We start from the raw sequence: 21,292 nt of genomic DNA, 5'->3' as shown, positions 1-21,292 counted from the left end.
CCCACAAAGAAAATGGTGTTTCATAGTCTGTCTCCTGAAGACTGACCTGTATTCGAGGTATTTGATGTGCTTAGGTTTCTGTCTGCTGCGTGGTAGACGCTCTTGGGTATCAGCTGTTGTTAGTCACCTCAGTTCACGTTTTTGAAAATCGAGCTTTCCCGCAGGATCGAACCTGAGATACCGTGCTTGTGCTTGTGGCCTTGCAGACTCAGTGTGATAATTATACCAGCGTAAAAATAGATTCAATATTCACCCAAAGGATAGACAATGGAGTAGTTTTGTTATAGGGTTATTACACGCTGGAGTTGGTGCCTGAGTATGTCTGTTTCTCCTCATTTCTTGGCCTTTCCCTACAAAAGAGTGTGAAGGGAAAAGGAGACCCTCTGCCCAAATCTGTGGAGACGATGAGAACCCAGCAGCTTGTTACCCATCTTCCTGGCGCATGGACAGTTGTTCAGGCTGCTGAAAGAACCTGAGGAAAAGATACTGAATGGCCGTTACGGGGCCCCTGGGTGTCTCAGTTAAGCATCTGAGTTTTGATTTTGGCTCAGGTCATGATCTCGTGGTTCGTGAGTTTGAGCCCCATGTTGGGCTCTGCACTGACAGCACAGAGCCTGCTTGGGATTCTCTGCCCCTCCCCAGGTCATTCTCTTTCTCAAAATAAATAAACTTAAAAAAATAATTTAGAAATATTTTAAGAACCATGTAGAATTAGGGGAGTTGCAAATGACAGGCAAATGGTCCAATTTTCTAAAGGGAAGAAACACTTTTTGACCCCTGGGTGGTAAGTTTAATTTCATTTATCAGTAAGAGTCTGATGGAGATTCTCAAAATGTGGAAACACACACCCCACTAAAATCCATCCCCCCAAGTTTCACGAAGAGCAGGACATGCCAGATCAGGGCCCTTTCTTCGGGGACGGATTACCAGTTGGATAGCTCAGAAGGTCATGGACTTGTATCTCACTAAGTGTACTAATACAAATTGGGTTTTATTTTATTTTAGTGCCTGCAGTGTGTCAAGCACTGTGATAAGCCCTGGGGATAATAGAGCTAAAGGAGTCCGGTTTCATGACATCAGAAGCACTCTGCGATATCAAATAGATGCACACAAAGGAACAGAGGAGATAGATTGCTTACTAATAATTAATTTAATCAACACACTTTTATAATGATGCTTATGACTTTTTGGATAAACCAGAAATGGTGAGAAAATGTCATTAACTGATGAAACTAGTCCAGAAAGATGATTTTTTTGTGTGTGACAAAGACCAAACTTGAGATGAATTAGAACGAGGACAAAGTCCCACATTCCTTCCTGCTTATTTTAAAAATCTGGTTGTTTGTATGTGTGTATGTTTGTGAATATGTGTGTTAAAGATTTAGTATTGATGCATAGATTTTTACCATAAACCTTTGAGATATAAATAAAATAAATAAAATCTTCCTGAAGAAAGTCCTCCTCTTCTCCAAAGGGCAGTGTTGGTGTCTAAACCACAACTACACAATCACACCAGTACTGGGAGAGGGGTGGGTTTGGAAGCAGGGGAATGTGTCGAGGTTGTCCAGAAGCTCATTATTAAACCTCTATGTATTTGTTTCATTTTAATGAATCATTTTTTTTTTACCACGAGGGCATGAATTCCTCAAGGTCAGGGCCTGTGTATAGCCTTAATATCTGGCAAAATGCCTGGACCCTCATAAGTTCTCAATAAGCACTTCTTCCCGATGTACTTCCTCCCTCACTCTCCCCCCAAAACCTTTAATTTGACCTCATATTGCATTAATTATAGAATAGCATCTGCACTAGTCTCCTATTGTTGCTGTAACAACGTAACACAAAATAAGTAGCTTAAAACAATACAAATTCACTATCCCTGCAGTTCCAGAGGTCAGAAAACCAAGGTGTTGGTAAATCTATGTTTCCTTCCTCCCTGGCCAGGGGTGGGGGTGGGGGGCGGGGGGGACTCTCCGGGGGAATCTGTGTTCTTTCCTCTTCCAGGCACTAGAAGCCAGCCACATTATTTACTTGTGTAAGTACCAGCAATCCTCTGACACTACTTCTTGTCATAGTGCTTTCTCTGAGCACCCCATTAGAAGAGATTCTGTGCCTTTGATGATTCGTGTGATTAGACTGGGCCTACCTGTGCAATCCTGGATAGTGCCACAGTGATTGCCGTGCGGTTAGGACTACAGTGTGGACATCTTTAGGACACAATTATTCTGCTTATCACATCCTCCAAATCAGAAACGTGGTGGTATTCAGCTGCTGGACTCTATCCAGAATATGATACTATGCCTCACTTCAATCAAATCCTTGAATATTACAGCAATGAACCAGAATAGCTGGGAGATTTGGAGTTGTGCCAATTAAGGGATGTTTGAAAGAATAGGATGTTTAGCTTAGAAAAAAGGAGACGTATTTAGGGGTCCAGTGACGGTTGTGGTTTCAAGAAGCTGGAAATGACTGCATCATCATCAGAAAAATATCAGAAACTCCTGTCACGTGATGGAAGATCTCACACCTGGGCTACGCAATCTGAGAACCAAATGGGGTTAATACCAGAAACTCTAGGAAAGCCACTTTTGGCAGAAATTAAGGCAGGGCTGTGTGGACATTCCTGATGTCCTTCAAGACAGCAGGCTAGAGAGGGCATGGCCCCATGCCATGGGGGGGGGGGGGAGTCTTACAAAGGAGATTTGAGCATTTGATAAGGAATCCGCGCAGGTGTTCTGTCAAGTTCCATCTAACCCTCACGGCCACTGATTCTGTGACCTAGGATTCCACTCGTGACCTTTGGGTTCCTCTGATGGCATAGAGCCAGAAGTGGCCAAGGCCCTACATCCTTACTGAAGAGTCATCTCTTTGCCCTCCCTGAATTGTATTTGAGGACCTGTCCCATACCAAGCATAGGAAGTGGTGAAGGGAGCTGGTAGAGCTTATGCCTCTTCAGAAGATGCAGTGAGAATATATATTGTTGAGAATATATATTTTAAAAAAACAATAGAAGCAGTAGCCATAGAGACAGTACAAATTTAAAATATTACACAAGTACTTAAAAATATTCTCTGGTATACTCAGACATGACAAGGCATAAAGAAAGTATAGATTCATGAGATGGTTCATGTCAGAATCCAGTATGACTCACGTTTTGAGAAAGTTGAACATTTAAAATTAAGGAAACAAAAATAAAGAATAGACTAGGTTCTTTAATCTTAATCCAGAAAACATATATTTTGAGACTCTTTTTTTCATCAGTCTGCTTTGGGGATGGTTATTTGGAGTCATTTGTACAAGATATTAGAGCTGCTGTAGAAAGTGCTGTTTCTACGTCAATAGAGTGTGTGGCACAAAAGTACTTTTTTGTACTTTAAATAGTCTGTTACTTCTTTTTCTTGGTCTTTTAAGTATACATCTGAATGTCTAGGTTATACACTTGAACTGTACTCCATGTTTCGTTAGACCACTTGGCCCACAGGTTATTTTGTATCCCCAAAGTATCCAAAAGGAATTAAGAAATTAATTACAACTTTAATTATATTCAAGAAAACTCTCTGTGGTTCCTTATAGCTGCTATTTATCTGTCTCAATGAGATAAGTGTCTTAAGTGTCTTTGGCTTAGGGGTTGTAATGATCATTCTAGACTGAGAAGCTCGTTCCGACACTTACGACTTTGGGCCAATACTGCCACTGACTTCATACCACTTCATCTTCTTTCCACTTCTATGGATTACCCAACAGCAATAATAGTCATTCTAGCCAGCTCCTGAGACTCCTCTAAAGTTAGGGGAAGGTCAGCTATTTTTTGATCCCCATGGGAGAGAGACAGCTTCTCAATCAGTATCTTAAAATAGCTGACCATTCTCAGCTGCTGGGCTGGAGTCCCTCCAGGGGAGGGCAAAGGGAACACAAACCCACCCACCGAGTGTGAGTGAGAAGCCACCAAAACATGAGCTAGGAGAGACTTCTAAAGAAGATCCTGCCTACTTGAAAAATCTTTCTTCTTTTTCTTCTTGTTTTTTTTTTAACTGAGAAGCCACGTGTCTGCCATTTTTAAATTTCTTATTTTATTTAAAGGGAAACCAGCGATTTGAAGATGAGACTAAATATTGCCATCTTCTTTGGGGCTCTCTTTGGCGCCTTGGGGGTTTTACTCTTTTTGGTGGCTTTTGGATCGGATTACTGGCTTCTTGCAACTGAAGTGGGGAAGTGTTCAGGTGAACAGAATGTGCGTTTCTTCTTCCAAATACTAATGTCCTTGGTAGGGAAGAGGATGGCCTTATGTGTCCTCTTGAAATCAGAGAATCGTGGTGGAGTGCCTATTTCTTCACAGAAAAGATAGATAGAAAGTTACCAACCATCATTATTTGGAATAAAATCCATTGTTTTAATATTTTCCTGGATGTGATCCTTTAGGTTGTGTGCTTTGTGTTGATGGCAAATTACTTCATTTGTGTTCTGTACAGATAGAGAATGTCACTTTCCACCATGAAGGATTCTTCTGGAGATGTTGGTTTAGTGGGATTGCAGAAGAGAATGATTCCAGTATCTGGAAGTTCTGGTACAGTAAGTACAATGTAGCTTTATCTCCCTCCTTGTGATTAAAATAAGAATGAACAGCTTCTTACAAGATAGGATTGAATTCTTAACTGTGGAACCCTGATAGGATGTTTTCAGAAGATTTATGAAGTGATTCTTTCTCCGTAAGTAAAAATGGCTATAGAATGATTATTTTATTTTCTAACCTAAAATAGGGGACTGAATATTTATGACAAAATTGAATTATCTCCTGTTTCCTTGTTCATATTTCAAACACACTAGCCCTACCCAAAAAAATCTAGGTATTACCTATAGTCTTTTTTTTGAGTGTCTATTATTGCTACATTTCAAATAAATGAAGTTTTTCTTGGCTATCAATCCTTGAAATATAAAGTTTAAAAATTCAGAAATAGAGATGTGTTATTTTATAGTCATGGATTTAAAGTTAAAAAATATATTTTTTTATAATGAAACTTAATTAGCAGCAGTGGTGTTTGAAGGCTCACTCTGGGCTTTAACCAAGTTTGTGGAATTATCAAGAAATTCCTGGCTTCTGATGTCTGTCTGCATTCTCTCACAGAAACTTGAAAGTTCTTTTTTGATGTAGAATAACTTCTTAAAAATATGATACATTCTTTCCACTGTACTTCCTATATTATATTAATCTATGAAAGTTAATTCATTGAAAATAACTAGCTTTTATCTTATTGCATGCAATAATAAAAGAACTGTTTATGACCATAAGGGTTATGGTAGGTTGAAATTATTAGTCTCCTTATCAAATATGGCATTTACACAATTGTCTAGATTATTTAATAAAAGAATATATAATGAGGACATGAGATCTTGGGAGACGTAAGCAAGCTGACAGCAAGTTGGCATAGGTAAAAAACACAAAGTAATGATGAAATGGGATTTTTCAGGAAATAGTTGATAGGCTAACTTATAATCCTTTTAGAAGAGAACATGCAATCTGCCAATGAAAGCCTTTACACTCTGGCAGAGTAAGTCAGACTGTGCGAGAGGAGGAGTTTGCTGGGGACTTAGAGAAAGAAAGAATATTTCACTCCTCCTTAAAGGGTACACAGTGAAAACTTCAAGTTTTCTAACAACATAAAGTTTTTTTCTTGTGTTTCCTCCAAATATTAAAAATGCATCTGAATTATTAACTTGTACGGCCTATCATTTCCAGCCTTTCCCTAAAAATAGGATACAGAATACATTTTATACGTATCAGGACTGACCAAGGGTAAATCTAAGTTTATTAGATTTGTAAAACTATTACTTTCTGAATACTATGTGCTCGGCATCATGTTGGGAACTGGAGAAGATGGCTGTAAAAACAAATGAAGTGTGGTGCCTTTAATCTTAAGGTATATTAGGGGCGTTCCCAGCATGAAACTATGTCATGAACTAAATGTTTTAGACGAATCCACTGTCCAGGCCCCCTGAGCTGCTTGATGTGAGTTTTCTCCCCCTCACTCAACCGTTCTCTGAATCTGTTGCCCTAGCCCACAGTTTATTTAGCTTCTGTGCCCCAGTTCCAGCATTTCTCTTGTTAGGAATTCTTCACTCAGCGTCTCAATAACACAACCATTGTTTGGTCTCCTTCCTAGCCAATCAGCCACCATCCAAGAACTGCATGCACGCTTACCTGTCACCATATCCCTTCACTAGAGGGGAGCACAATTCAACCTCCTATGACTCCGCTGTCGGTAAGTACCTGTGTCCATAGAATGCCTCCAAGAAAGACTTGCTTTTCTGGAAAAAAAAATTAACATATATTATTTCAACATTTTCTATGGAATCAATTTGTTATATATAAAGAATAAAATACCATTTTAATTACAGTGTTTATAATTCTAATAGAATATAACTTAGGTTTAAAAGTAAAGCCATTGTAACTTACTTGCTACTTAGATTTTTTAGGTATATTTTCTGGTGTGGAAATAATGATGTTTATTAGGAATAATTGCTTCTAATGGGTTAACAGGTCCGAAGCTAGTCTTAGAGAAATTAGGAAAATATTATAATACATGTCCTGCTTTTAAAACATTGTTTTTGTAATTATTACATATAAGAATATGATTATGCTACTATTTTCCTACAAAATGACTGGACTTCCTTATATGTGATATCTCAAAGAATAAGAATTGTCAAATGTGATTAACTGAGAGTCATAATTACCTAGTTTCTTTTGTATTTACATAGTATCTGTCCTATGGGAAGTATACAAACCTAGTTTGTATGGAAAATACATTATATTTGTAGTTTTATGGAAAGTACAAAAGCTCAATATCTTAACTTGATTCTCAGCTGGTTACATGAAGTTTTTAATAAAAGGTGTTTACCGTAATCTTAAAACTAAGAATTGGTTCAGAATTTACCAATATCAAAAAATAAAGACAAAAAAATATTTGGTTTTTTTTCAAAGAGAATAAGTAACATTTACTGTTCTGAATAAACTTATATTATTAGTAGTTTCCAGAGAATTAATGGGAGATAAATCGGTGGGGGTGTGGGTTGGGGAGAGAGAATGATTGATGGATGGATGGATTGATGGAGAAATGTTAAAGAATGGGCTTCTGTGATTGTGGAGGCTGGCAAGTCTAAAATCTGTAGGGTAAGACTGTAGGCTGATAATAGTTGCTACTTCAGTCTTGAATCTGAAGGCTGAAAACTCTAGTAGAATTTCTTCTTTAGGTAACCGCAGTCTTTACATTTAAGGCATTCAACTGATTAGAGTAGGCCCACCTACATTATGGGTAGTCTAACCACCTTAATGCATACAATTAACCGTCACAAACCTTAACAAATCTTTACCTCATTCATCCAGTTTTTCATCTTTCTATAAAAGTATGTATTGCATGCCTCATAATTTTAAGTTTGTCAAAGGATGTAACATGTCACATGATTAACAAGACATTTTACGGAGTGGATATGGGGTCTGGATAGCAAACGAGGTAAGCTTTCATACAGCCATGTTTATCCATCAGAGTTGCCTGTGCCTGAAAGGGCTCTGGCTTTTGGCCTTGAGAACGAGAGGTGTGGAAGCTCTTTCCCGTTAAATAACTGCACAAGGCATTTGTCAAAGCGTTTTGCATTGTATGTGACATGGACCTTCTTACTGATAAGAGCTGGCATGGGAAAGACTAGGATAAACTAATCTGTATTACAAAACGTTGCAAAACCGATATCCCTTCCCTGACATTCTTCCTTTTGTAAAGTTGACTGAGAAGCAGTAGAGTAGAAAGGGTTGACTTTCCACAACATTTTAGGTATTTGCACAGATATTAGTGTTACTGCTGATACTCACATGTTCAGGTCCTATGATGGGATAGGTATCATGGGCACCATCTATTTTAAAATGAATCTGCATATTTGAAGAGTCTGCACCTCCAGGAATTAGTGGAGAACTTGAAAAACAAGGTGACATGATCTAAACATAATAATTATGATGGAGGTAGAGAGTACGTGCATGTCACAAAAATTAGACTGCAATTACAGTTAGAATTATTATGCAGCACTGCATATAATTACTGTGTCATTTTTGGATCTAATGACAAAACCATATTCCAATTTTTTTTTGTTTTAAATTATCAGACTCCTCTTGGCTCACATATTGTAACTCCCTATTCACTTGAAGCTGCTTTGTGAAACATTTTAGCAAACATGACCACGATGGGAAGAAGTAGGTCCTACAACAGAAACAGCATATATACATTTCATTTACCTTCATAATAACGTACAATGTTATCTGACATTATATTTGGGTGATTTTTTATCCAAGAGAATGTAACCTACTGTTATTTGTATCTCCAGAACCTGGTATAGTGAATGGTACTTAGTAATTACCTAAATATTTCTATGTAATTTCTTGGCCGCCTTCTTAAGTGGAATATATTGAACATAACTTCTCTTTTCCTTCATGAGGTGGAACAAATGCATACACGATGGCCTTCTTGGAGTTCTTCGGAATCAGTGTTTGCCCTCCTGCCCTCCTGTGTCAGGGCCTTTGTACCAGCCTTCCCTCCTCCCCAAGTGCCGTTCCTCTTGTCCCAACACTCCTCCCTTCATTTCTCTAACAAAGCAGGCGCATCCTATGAGCTAATACACACTTCCATTTTCTCCTTTGTTTCTTTAAAATTTTTGTTAATGTTTATTTTTTTTTTTTGAGAGAGAGAGAGAGAGAGAGACAGAAACCAAAACAGGCTCCAGAGTCTGAGCTGCCAGCACAGAGCCCAATACAGGGTTCAGATTCATGGACCACAAGATCATGACCTGAGCCAAAGTCAGAGGCTTAACCAACTGAGCCTCCTAGGCAGCCCCATACTTCAGTTTTCAGCCTTCCTTGATGGCTCCCTATCCAACGAGTACATGGTCTAGACCAGGGTCTCCTTTATCAAGCCCATTATTTTGGTTTTTGGTTTTTGGTTTTTGGTTATTTTGTGGGGTTTTTTTTTTTTTTGAGTAGACTCCACACCAAACATGGGGCTTGAACTCATGACCCTGAGATCAAGAGTCATATGTTCTATTGACTAAGCCAGTCAGAGGCCCATATTAAGTCCATTCTTTAATTGATTGTCCATAGCACAGATATTATTTACTTGTGTAATTATTTTGTTCATACATTTCCTTCCCAGTTCAAATCTAAGCTCCGTGACAGTGACATCTTGTTGTTTGGCACACCGGTACACCCACTATAGGCTGAATGCTAAATGAATACTTTTGGAGAGTCTCTGTTGCTACACCACTATTCCGTGGTGCTAATACGGATCCCCTAAGAAACTATTTACTAAGTGGACCTAGGTTACTCTTGATTTCTTTTTTCATACTTCTTATAATTCTTAGGTCTTCAGCATTGCTTTCACATGTCAGCTGTCCTTTGCTTTTATTGTCAATGTTTATTTATTTGTATTCTTTCCTGGTCTTCCCTTCCTTCACCCTTACAAAAAAATTATAGGGTGAAGTGGATTATGTAAGAAGGCAGTAGGCAAGATATTAGGTTGTAATATCCTTAGGTTGTAAGTGACAGAAAACAAACAATAGCTAAAAAATAAGGGCAGTTTTCCTTCCACAACAATAAAGTCAGAAGCAGCTGCCATAACAATGCTGTCAGGGACTGGGGCCCTTCAGGCAGTCCTCCCACCGTCTTGGCCAGGGCACTGCTGCCACCATGTTCCTCCATCTTCAGAAGAGCAGAGTGTCCTCAGGATTCTCCAGTAGATTTCCACCAGTGCTCTAGTCATCAGGACTGGGCCATGTGGCCTCCTTAAGCTGGGACCTGGAGTTGTTGGCTTTCTAGTCAGAAGGCTGGGAGCGAGTACAGAGTGGATCCTCTTAAAGAATCGAACAATGGTGGTGCAGCAAAGATGAACAGGAAGTAATGGATATAGATGATATTTAAAGAGTTAATGTGTAAAACTTGGTAGCCAACCAAAAAAAAAAGCTGGAGGAGTCTAGAATGATGAAGAAATTCCCTTTTGAAGAAGGCATAATTCAGTTTAAACAATGTACAATAAAAGATAGGATGGTCACTTCCCTCCCAACGATAAATACTATTTTAGTGTAATTCTTGCCAATCCTTTTATAAGCATATTGTGCATGTTTTTAATTATTATAAATACAAATGTATAATATCTTGCTTTTCTATGTTAGCATGCATTTCTCCACACTTTTACCTAATGGTTTCTAAAATTTTAAATATGTTAGTTTCTACCTCCATATTAAAAATAATTTAATACATGTAACATTTTTATAACTTGTATTAGTTCTTTGGTCATATTTATGGAAGTGTGAGTGGTGAATCAAAAGGCAGGAATGGGCTTTCTTTGTTGTTGTATTGTGATATTGTACTACATTGCTTGCCCACCAGTACTGAACTGTGAATGATTTCAGTGAAGAGAATTTGGTAATGAAGACACAAATGTGAGCATTAGGAGGAGGGTCATTTTTGAAAGTGGAGGATGGGGATTTAGTTTGGATTTTGACATAATAAGGTAGGGTTGATGGTGAATCACCATTTTGAAATAATTCAGTATGTAGCTTGATGTACAAAACTGACTTCCCTAAAGACATTAATTAGAACAGCAGATACTGGGGCTCCTGAGCGACTCAGTCAGTTGAATATTGACTTAATTTCGGCTAAAGTCATGATCTCATGGTTTGTGAAACTGAGCCTGATGTCAGGCTCCTCAACGTTGAGCAAGAAACCTGCTCGGGATTTTCTCTCTGTCCCTCTCTGCCACTCCCTCACTCATGCATGTGCACGTTATCTCTCTCTCTCTCAAAATAAATGAATACACTTTAAAAAACAGAACAGCAGATACTGATGAGGAGTTACAGAGGTAGTTTTTGATATCAGATATAATCTTTGAGAAAAAAATCATATTAAAGGAGGTGGTAAACTATCAATTATAATTAGGGGGAGAAAGAAAGAAGCAAAGTCAGTCCACAAAGGAGAAAGAGAAAGAAGTCTTAAGAAAGAAGCTGAATAGCAGGCTCCCCAGGTTGTCCCAGGGCCCTGTGGGCGGGGGAGAGCCTGGGGTAGGAGGTGGTGGTCCTCAGTGACAGATGCAGAAGCAGGAAGGAACTGGATGATACTGATAAGGCACTGAGAGCTGTGCCTACCGAAGGCTCAGCTACAGAGGCCCTCAAAGAGCTCTTTCCAGGCATCTCTTTCTAAATGTAAACCCGCAATGCCCTGCTGGTTTGGCCTGAGACTGTAGGCCTTCTGCTCTGTATGCCATTCCTGCTTTCTGCCTGTTCCCTCAGATTGGACCGGAGGGCCCTGCCCTCTTTCCTGGCAATGCCCTTCCTCCTCTGGAAACAATTCCATTTTCCTGCACATCCTGTCACCCCACAGTCTTTCTGAGGGCCCAGCCCTATCCCAGGCTTCCTCCTCCTTCACTTGTTCCAGGAGAGGAGGTGAGAAAGCAGTGATGCTCATGAAGGGGCAGAGCAACAGAAGATGGGGGCATGACCCCTAATGCAGGGCGGTTAGGGAACAGCCAGTGAGGAAGCTGAGACCTTTGTGATGAGCCAGCGCTTGGACTTGGAGTAGCTACCAATAGAACACAGCATTCACAGAGATACAAAGTCCTTATAAACACACACACACACACACACACACACACACACACCATTTTGCTTTACTATACAAGGCAAAATAAAATATAAATACCATTTGACAATGTTTAGATTTGAGTCTAAAGTTCCTGCAAATACTTACATAACTAAGAAGGCATATCAACTCGTCCTAGGCATCTCATTTCATTGGGATGACCTGCTTCCAGATCAATTATGCTGGTGTACCTGGGTCCTATTTACCAATTTTCTCATGTTCAAATGTGATAAATCTGGATATTGTCATAAATTTACCAAATTTCCTTCTGATCTGCTTTAGTTATATAGAAAAAAACACACACTGCAAAATATAATGGAAAACACAATTCCTTTTTTCGTTTGTTTTTTGGTCAAAAATGTTGAGTACCTAGATATTTAGAAATACCTTAATCTCCACTCAGTGTCCTACTATTTATTCAGAGTTTGGGGATTACACAACCACGGCCACAGACACAGGGTGTCTGGCTGGCTTTCCACCTGTGACCCAGTGAAGGCTCCTTTGCATTCAGATTGCAGGGCACTCGCAGGGCAGCTCGCTCGGTCTTCCAAAACTGCAGCTCACGAGGGCACTGACCTGAAAGCTGGCTTTCAGTTCCAGGGCCCAATATCAAAGCTGTAATTAAAAATCACTTTTTCAGAGGGTGTTATTTTGTGTTCCCTACAGTTTATTCATGGACATCTCAGGATTGATTGTCAGTTTATGTAACATCCCTGCACTAAGGGGGAGATTGCCTTCTGTAAACAAGACTGTGGTTATTTACCATAGTGTGGCTTGGCTTCCCTTCATGGAGGACAGGCTCCAGCCTCTACAGAGGCTTCTGGCAATATCTATTAAAATGTCAGCCACACTCAGAAGTAGAAATCTCTAATGAAAGAGAATCTCTTGGCAGTATTGACATTTGGGGCCAGATAATTCTTTGTTGTGAAGGCTGCTCTGCGGATTGTAGGATGTTTAGCAATCTGGCCTCTACCCACAAGATTCCTGGAGCAACCCTCAGTTGTGGCAATCAAAAATATCTCTTAACATAGGCAAATGTCCTGGGGTGGGTGGGCAGGCACAAAATCACCTCTCATGAGAGCTACTGGGGCATTCTAGACATTCACTCTTAACACTTCTGAGGACTCAAGCTCTTCTTTAGAATTATACTGTATACATTCTGTGCCCAGCTCCAAGTCTGGGCTCAAAAGCACATAAGTAATGGTTAGTTTCCTATTTCCATGCAGAATATATAGACAAAAAAGGAGCAAGGAGCTGGTCTGGGTCTCTCTCATCTTTAAATATTACCATTTCTACTCCAAGTTGTGGATCGTGTCATAAAAACTGATATTTACTATATCCAAATGGAAAAAAATTATATCAAATGACTACTGTATATTGGGCACTGTTCTGGGTACTTTAGTGTCAGCCCTAAGTTCTTACCCTTACGGAACTTTCATTATAGTGGGGAAGCAGATGCTAAACAAAATAAGTCTGTCAAGTAGTTGGAGAGAAGTAAAAGAGGGTAGAGTGTGTGTGGACGCAATCTCAGTATTAAATAAGGTGACAGGCCTCATAGTGAAGGGGGTGTCTGTTTTGCGTTTGGCCAGCCCTGGATAAGTGGGGCTCCGTCATCTAGCTAGGCTACCATGGATTCCCAGTCCTTCTTTAGAGGACGAAGTGGATGCTGTGCAGAGTACTTAGCGTTGGGGCTGGTTGTGGCAAGGGTTCTATGGGAGTTACAGGCCGAACTCTCAGTTGGTGTATCTGTGTTCACTACCTGAAGCCACTACTTCCTGTCTCTGCCTTCTTTATCTCAACAAAATTCACTGTGCTGGTTTGTAATAGGGAGATTAGTATAGTATCAACTCACACAGTTGTTAAAATGAGAATAGGTAAAAATACAAATGCTTACAGAGTAGTCACTATGTAGTTGGTATTCAATAAATGCCAGCTACATCTATGGCAATATGCCAACTTAGAGCACTGAAAATAACTCCTCATGAAGGCATGTTAATCCATCATGGCTTCTCCCTAGTGAAATGCCTCCGGCTCTCTGCAGTGTGTATGTGTTCATGGGTAGTGTGTGTGTGTGTGTGTGTGTGTGTGTGTGTGTGTGTGTGTGAGTGTGTCCAGTCACATCAAGCATTTAGTAGAGTTTCTGGCAAAGAATAAGGGCTTCAAAAGTAGTATTCATCATCCTGGTACAAGATACTTAATATTATCATCTGTACTGGCCAAGCTTTGCCACTTTTTATCTAGTGATTTTGATTAAAATTCATTCAACATTTATTGAGCTCATACTATGTGCCAAGCACTAGGTTCTAGGGAACAGCAGTGCACAAAAATGGACAGAAAACTCTGTCTTTTTGTGGGGCTGACATTCTTGAGAGGGGAGACACACAAGACAAGATAAAATAAGTCAATTTTATAGTATGTTGGAAGATGACAAGTGCTCTAGAAAAACATGACACCTGGAAAGAGGCTGGAGACTAGAACCTGGCAGAAGTAAGGGTGATAAAAATTCTGTAACGTGCTCAGAAGGAAACGTAGCTCTGAGGAAATGATATTTAGTGGAGACTTGTAGAAAGTGAGACTACCACACAGTGGGCTATGTGATCTCCAGAAGCACAGTGTTCCAGACAGAGGGAACACAAGATGCAAAGCCCCAGAGCCTGGAACATGCCTGATGTGTGGGAAGAGCACCAGAGAAGCAAGCGTGGCAGGAAGAGATTGAGTGAGTGGAGAGTGGAGGAGATGATCAGAAATATGGTGGGTTCAGGGAGAGGCTGGGCCCGTGTAAAGAAAGACCTTGGCTCATGTTCTGAATGAGAGAAGACAGGGACTAATGGATGGACTCAACATGATTTGCATTGTAAAAGAATATCTCCAGTTATTGCATTGTTAACAGACTAGAAAGTCAAATGTGGAATCAGGGCACTAGTTAGGAGGTTTGCTATATTTCATATGGCTAAGAAAAAGGTATTAAAAGGTGAAAATTTGTTTGAATCTGCCATTGACCCTTTAAAATTGTTTAAAACCAGTAAGGAAATCTATCAAGTAGACAATATCAGTAGCAAAACACAACAAAGCAAAAAAACTCTTATGTCCAGGCTGCTATATACCTTAAAATATCAGTCCTGGATTCCAGATTTTCCCTTTTTTAATTTTTGAAAAGTATTTTATTGTAGAAATTCTCAAACATTTATAATAATTATTAACATATTTTCTAATTGAATTCACTACTGTGAATTTTGAGAGTTCTTATATATTCCAGATATGTCATTTATTGAATACATAGTTTCCAAACATTCCCTCCCACTGTAGCTTTTTTAATCATCTTGGAAAGACCTTGAAAGCAAGGGCTTTCACAGAGTAAAAGTTGTGAATTTTGATGAAGTTCAGTTTATGGAGTTTTCCTTTTATGGATCGTACTTTTGGTGTCATATCTGAGAACTGTTTACCAAACTGCAGGTTCTGAAAATTTTCTCCTGTTTTCCTCCAAAGGTTTTATACTTTTATGTTTATATTTAAATCTTTGATCCAGTTTGAGATACTTTTTGTATAAGGTGATGATTTATAATTTTTCAAACATGTCCCATTCCCCTAGTACCATTTTCTTCCACTAAACTGCTTTTGCACATGTTAAAATATAGTAGGTCATACTTGTGTGGGACTACTTTTGGATTATATATCCTATTGCATTGACGTATGTGACTGTCCCTCTGCCAGAGCCACACCATCTTGATTACTTCAGCTGTATCTTGAAGTTGGGGTGAATGATTCCTCCTATTGGGTTCTTTTTTCAAAATTATTTTAGCTATTCTAGATCCTTTTCCTTTACATCAAAATTTAGGACAGTCTTATCTGTGGCTATAGTAAACCTTTTTTTGGATGATAGAATTGCTTATATAAATTTGGGAAGAATTAATTTTATTATGTTGAGCCTTTATTATGTTGAGTCTTCCAAACTGTGAATGCAGTATATCTTTACATTTATTTAGATCTTAAATTTCCTTCACCAACATTTTGTGGTTTTCAGCTTACAGTGTTAGATTTCCATCTTCATATTTAATTTTTTTAAGGAATTTTAACTTCTATTATATTTTTAATTATGGTTTCCATGTATTTATTGATAATAGGAATATAATTTATTTTTAATGTGTATATTGTATAGAGAGACTTTGCTGAATTTACTTAGTAGTTTTAAGAGGCTTTTGTTTTTTTGTAGATTACTTGGGATTTTCTACATAAACATTCATGTCATTGGCATATAGACCAATTTTATTTCTTCCTTGATTATATACTTTTAATTTCCTTTTCTTATCTTATTACATGGGCTATAACTTCCAATATGATGGTGAATACTAGCGGTGAAAGCAGACATTTTTGCCTCATTTCTAGTCTTTAGGAGAAACCTTTCAGTATTTTTTCCTTAAGTATGATGTTTGCTCTAGATTTTTTTATGTGTATTCTTTATTAACTTGAGGAAGTTCACCTCTATTCCTTATTTCCTGAGAGTATTTATAATAAATGGATGATGCATTTTGTTAAAATTTTTTGTATTAGTTAATATGTTCATAATTTTTTTCTTCTTTAGCAAATTAATATCACATATTACATTTATTAATTTTCAAATATTGAACCAGCCTCTTGCCATTGGTATAAACTCCATATAGTTATGATAAATAATTTTGTTTATATATTGCTCAATTCTATTTGTTAATATTTTGTTAAGGATTTTTGCATCTGTATTTTAATGAAGGATATTGGTCTATAGTTTTCCTTTTTTAACTGTTTTTTCTGATTTTAGTATATGTGTAAAGAATGATTTCATAAAGTAAATTTGGAAGTATCTTCTGTATACAAGAAGAGATTGTGGAGAATTGGTATTAATTCTCTTTAAATGCATATGTTTGATAGAATTCACCAGTGAAATAATCTTGGCCAGGAGATTTAACTTTCAGGGAATTTAAAATTATAAATTCATTTTACTCAATAGTTATAGGGCTATTCAGATTATGTACTTAACATGGTGTGATTTGTGATAGTTTGTGTTTTTCTAGGAATTGGTTCATTTAAGTTGTAAAAGATATATAGAGAGAGTTGTTCAAAATATTCCCTTATTTTTATGTATGCTGTATCTGTGGTGATATTTCATTTTTCATTCTTGATATTGGCAATTTGTGTCTTATTTTTTCATTGTCAGTATTGTTAAAAGATTGTTAATTTTGTTGAACTTTTCAAAGATCCTGTTTTTGTTTGTTTTCCTATTAATTTTCTGTTTTGAATTTCATTGATTTCTGCTCTTTAATATTTCCTTCTTTCTGATTACTGTAGGTTTGTCTTGCCCTTCTTTTTATAGTTTCTCAAAATGAAAAATTAGGTTATTGGTCCTCTTTTCTAATATAAGCATTTATGGGTATTGATTTCACTCTCAGCACTGCTTTAGCCACTTCCCACACTTTTGATATGTTTTGTTTTTATTTTCATTCAATTCTGTGTTGTTTAATTTCCCTGGAGACTTATTGTTTGACTCATAGATTATTTAGAAGTGTATTGTTTAGTTTCCAAGAGTTTGGAGATTTTCTTTCAATCTTTCTGTTATTAATATTTAGTTTGATTCCCTTGTGATCAAAGACCACGCTCTGTACAATTTAAATTCTTTTAAATTTAATGAGCTTTCTTTTGAGACCCAGGATATGGTCTGTTTTTCTGTGTCTTCCATGGCACGTGAAAGAATGTACTGCTGTTGAATAGACTGTGTTGTGAATGTCAGTTAGAGCTATCGGTTGACGGCATTGTTGAACTCTTCTATATTCTGGCTGATTTTCTGTCTAGGTGTTCTAGTAATCGGTGAGAGGGGATATAGAAGTCCCCAGATATAATTATGGATTTATCTATTTCTTAATTTATATCTAGCAGTTTTTGCTTTACATATTTTGCTCCTTTTTTGTCAGATGTATACACACTTGGTGTTGCTATGTCTTTTTGGTAGAGTCACCCTTTTATCACTATTTAATGTTGCCAATAATTTTCTTTATTCTAAAATCTATTTTATCTGATACAGATAAAATATCTCCACTCCTTAATTCTTTGAATTAATATTTACATGGTATGTATTCTCTCATTTTTTTACTTTCTATATTTCCATATTATTATATTTGAAGTGAGTTATACACAGCACGTAGTTGGAAGATTATTTTAGTCAAGTCTGCTAAGCTATCTCCTTTCAACTTACAAATTTTTTGAGAGCAATTTTAGGTTCACAGCAAAATTGAGAAGAGGTTCAGAGGTTTTTCATTTACCCACTGCCGCCACACATTCAGGCTTTGCCCATTATCAGCATCCGCCTACCAAAATGGTACATTTGTTACAACTGATGAACCTATATTGACACATCACAATCACTGAGAGTTCATATTTTACCTCAGGGCTTACTCTTGGTTTGTCCATTTTATGGGTTTAGACAAATGTATAGCGACATGTATCCATTATTACATTATCATATAACATAATTTCAGTGCCCTAGAATCCTCTGTGTGCTGCCTATTGACACCTCTGCTCCACCCCAACAACTGGCAAACACTGATCTTTTTACCATCTCATAGTTTTGCCTTTTCTAGAATGTCATATAGTACAAATTGTATAGCCTGCTGCCTTTTCAGATTGGTTTCTTTCATTTGGTAATATGCATTTAAATTTTCTTCATGTTGTTATCATGGCCTGGTAGTTCAGCTTTTGTTAACACTGAATAATATTCCGTTGCCTGGCTGTACCACAGTTTATTTATCCATTTACCTATTGAAAGACAATTCCATTGCTTCCAAGTTTTGGCTGTTATGAAACAGCTGCTATAAACATCTGCATGCAGGTTTTTATGTGGACACAAATTTTAATACCAAGGAGCATGACTGCTGCATAGAATAGCAAGTATACCTTTCATTTTATAAAATACTGCTAAACTCTCCTGCACAGTGGATAAACCATTTTGCATTCTGACTACTGTTGAGATTTCCTATTGCTCTAATCCTCTCTAGAATTTGATGTTGTCAATGTTCTGAATTTTGGCCATTTTAACAGGTGGGCAGTGGTATCTCACTGCTTTAAATTGCACTTGCCTAATGACATATACCATAGTGCATCTCTTCATGAGCTTATTTGCCATCTTTATAACTTCTTTGTTTCTGTTAAGATCTTTTTAACTGAGCTTTTTGTCTTCTTATTCTTGAGTTTTACGAGTTCATTGTATACTTTGGATCACAGTCCTGTATTGGATGTGTCTTTTGCAAATATTTTCTCCCACTCTGTGGCTTGTTTTCTCATTTTCTTGACATTGAATTTTGCAGAAGAATTTTTAATTTTAATAAAGTTGAGTTTATCAATGATTTTTTTCATGGATTGTGTCTTTGTGATGTATTTAAAAAGCCATCACCATACCTAAGGACATTTAGGTTTTCTCCTATATTCTAGGAGTTTTATAATTTTGTGTTTTACTTTTAGGTCTATGATCCACTTGAGTTAATTTTCATGAAGGGTGTAAGTTCTGTATCTATATTCATTTTATTGCGAAGATGTCCACCTGTTCCAGTGGCATTTTCCTTGCTCCATTTGTCTATTCTTTGCTCCTTTGTCAAAGATCAGTTGACTATATTTATATGCATCTATTTCTGTGCTATATATTATGTTCCATTGATCTAAATATGTCAGTTATTTCTTTCATACCACACTGTCTTCGTTACTATAGCTTCATAGTAAATCTTGAACTTAAATAGTATCAGTTCTCCAAACTTTTCTTCTGCTTAAATATTATGCTAGCTCTTCTGGGTCTTTTGCTTCTCCTTATAAACTTTAGAATAAGTTTATTGATATCCACAGAATATTTTGATGGGCTTTTGATTGGGATTGCATTGCATCTTAGATCAAGTTAGGGAGAAGTGATATCTTGACAATACTGAGTCTTCCTACCAAGGGGTGGATATGGAATATCTCCATTTATTAGTCCTTGGATTTTGTTCAGCAGTGTTTCCTGATTATCTTCACATAGCTCTTATACATATTTTGTTCAATTTATACCTAACTATTTTGGGGTGTTAATGTGAATGGTATTTTGGTTTTAATTTTGAAATTATTTGTTCATTGCTGGCATATAGTAAATCAGTTGGCTTTTGTGTATCAATCTCGCTACAGCCTTGTTATTCTTAGTTCCCGGAGTTTTTCATTTTGGTTATTTGTAGATTCTTTTAGGTTTTCTACATAGATGATCATGTCATCAATGAACAAAAACAGTTTTATTTCTTTTTTCCCAACCCATGTATCTTTTATTTTGTTTTCTTGTCTCACTGCATTAGCAAGGACTTCCAGAGTGATGTTGGAAAGGAGTGGTAAGAGGGAACATCCTTGAGAATTAGTGCAATGGCTTTGAGTTTCTCACTATGAAGTATAATATTAGCTGCAGGATTTTTGTACATACACAGTATCATTTTAAGGAATTTCCCTTCTATTCCTAGTTTCCTGAAATGTGTTTTATAATTTAATTTAATTTTTACCGTGAATGGGAATTGGATTTTGTCAAATGGTTTTTCTGCATCTATTGATATGATCATGTGATTTTTCTTTTTTAGCTTGTCGATGTGATGGATTATATTAATTGGCTTTCTTAATGTTGCATCAGTTTTGCATATCTAGGATAAATCCCACTTGATCATGGTGCATGATTCTTTGTACACACTGTTGGATTCAATTAGCTAATATTTGTTGGTAATTTTTTGCATCCATGTTCATTTCATGAGAAATGTTGGTCTTTAGTTTTGGTGTTAGGATAATGTTGGCCTCCTAGAATGAATTAGGAGGTACTGTGTCTGCTTCTATCCTCTGATATTATAAAAAATTGAGAGAATTTTTCCTTAAATATTTGGTAAAATTTATCAGGGAACCATTTAGGTCTGGTGTTTTCTGTTTAGGAAGACTATTAATTGCTAATTCCAGTTCTTTAATAGACATTTGCCTTTATACTTTGAGTATTGGCAGATTGTATCTTTCAAGAAATTAGTCCATGTTAGGAGGCTTCGCATCTGAGGACAACTGCTTGGGAACTGGGTGCAGCCAGGGAGCCGGCGACCATGAGATCTCTGCGGCTGCTCAGAACCCCCTTCATGTGTGGCCTGCTCTGGGCCTTCTGTGCTCCAGGTGCCGGGGCTGAGGAGTCTGGGGCCAGCTTCTCCCATCCTGGCAGCTTGGGCCTGGATAAGAATACAGTGCATGACCAAGAGCATATCATGGAGCATCTAGAAGGTGTCATCAACAAACCAGAGGCGGAGATGTCCCCACAAGAACTGCAGCTCCATTATTTCAAAATGCATGATTATGATGGCAATAATTTGCTTGACGGCCTGGAGCTCTCCACAGCCATCACTCACGTCCATAAGGAGGAAGCGAATGAACAGGCACCACCAATGAGTGAAGCTGAACTGATTAATCTAATAGATGGTGTGTTGAGAGATGATGACAACAACGATGATGGATACATTGACTATGCGGAATTTGCAAAATCACTGCAGTAGACGTTGTTTGGCCTTCTGGTTGTATGCGAATGTGACCCGTCATAATGTGATTGAACACTTTGGGTAATGCAAAATAACTCCTTTCCAA

At 37.6% G+C, this 21,292-nt stretch overlaps 1 protein-coding gene and 1 pseudogene across 2 annotated transcripts in view; both read left to right on the top strand.

Annotated features, from left to right (window-relative positions):
- Positions 1 to 21,292, top strand: part of TMEM182 (transmembrane protein 182) — a 63,415-nt gene that overhangs the window by 2,292 nt on the left and 39,831 nt on the right. The window contains exons 1-3 of one of the 2 annotated variants that reach the window (XM_029937098.1): positions 4,025 to 4,228; positions 4,467 to 4,566; positions 6,156 to 6,254. In XM_029937098.1, coding sequence (XP_029792958.1) covers positions 4,097 to 4,228; positions 4,467 to 4,566; positions 6,156 to 6,254 — 331 coding nt within the window. In that variant the 5' untranslated portion in view covers positions 4,025 to 4,096. Of the gene's footprint in view, positions 1 to 4,024; positions 4,229 to 4,466; positions 4,567 to 6,155; positions 6,255 to 21,292 lie in introns of those variants that run through there. The other variant, XM_029937099.1, reaches the window with a different exon arrangement.
- Positions 6,172 to 21,286, top strand: LOC115289709 (annotated as a pseudogene).

The sequence above is a fragment of the Suricata suricatta genome, chromosome 4 (genome assembly GCF_006229205.1).
Source record: "Suricata suricatta isolate VVHF042 chromosome 4, meerkat_22Aug2017_6uvM2_HiC, whole genome shotgun sequence".
NCBI lineage: Eukaryota > Metazoa > Chordata > Mammalia > Carnivora > Herpestidae > Suricata > Suricata suricatta.
This window is presented reverse-complemented; position numbering and strand designations above follow the sequence as displayed.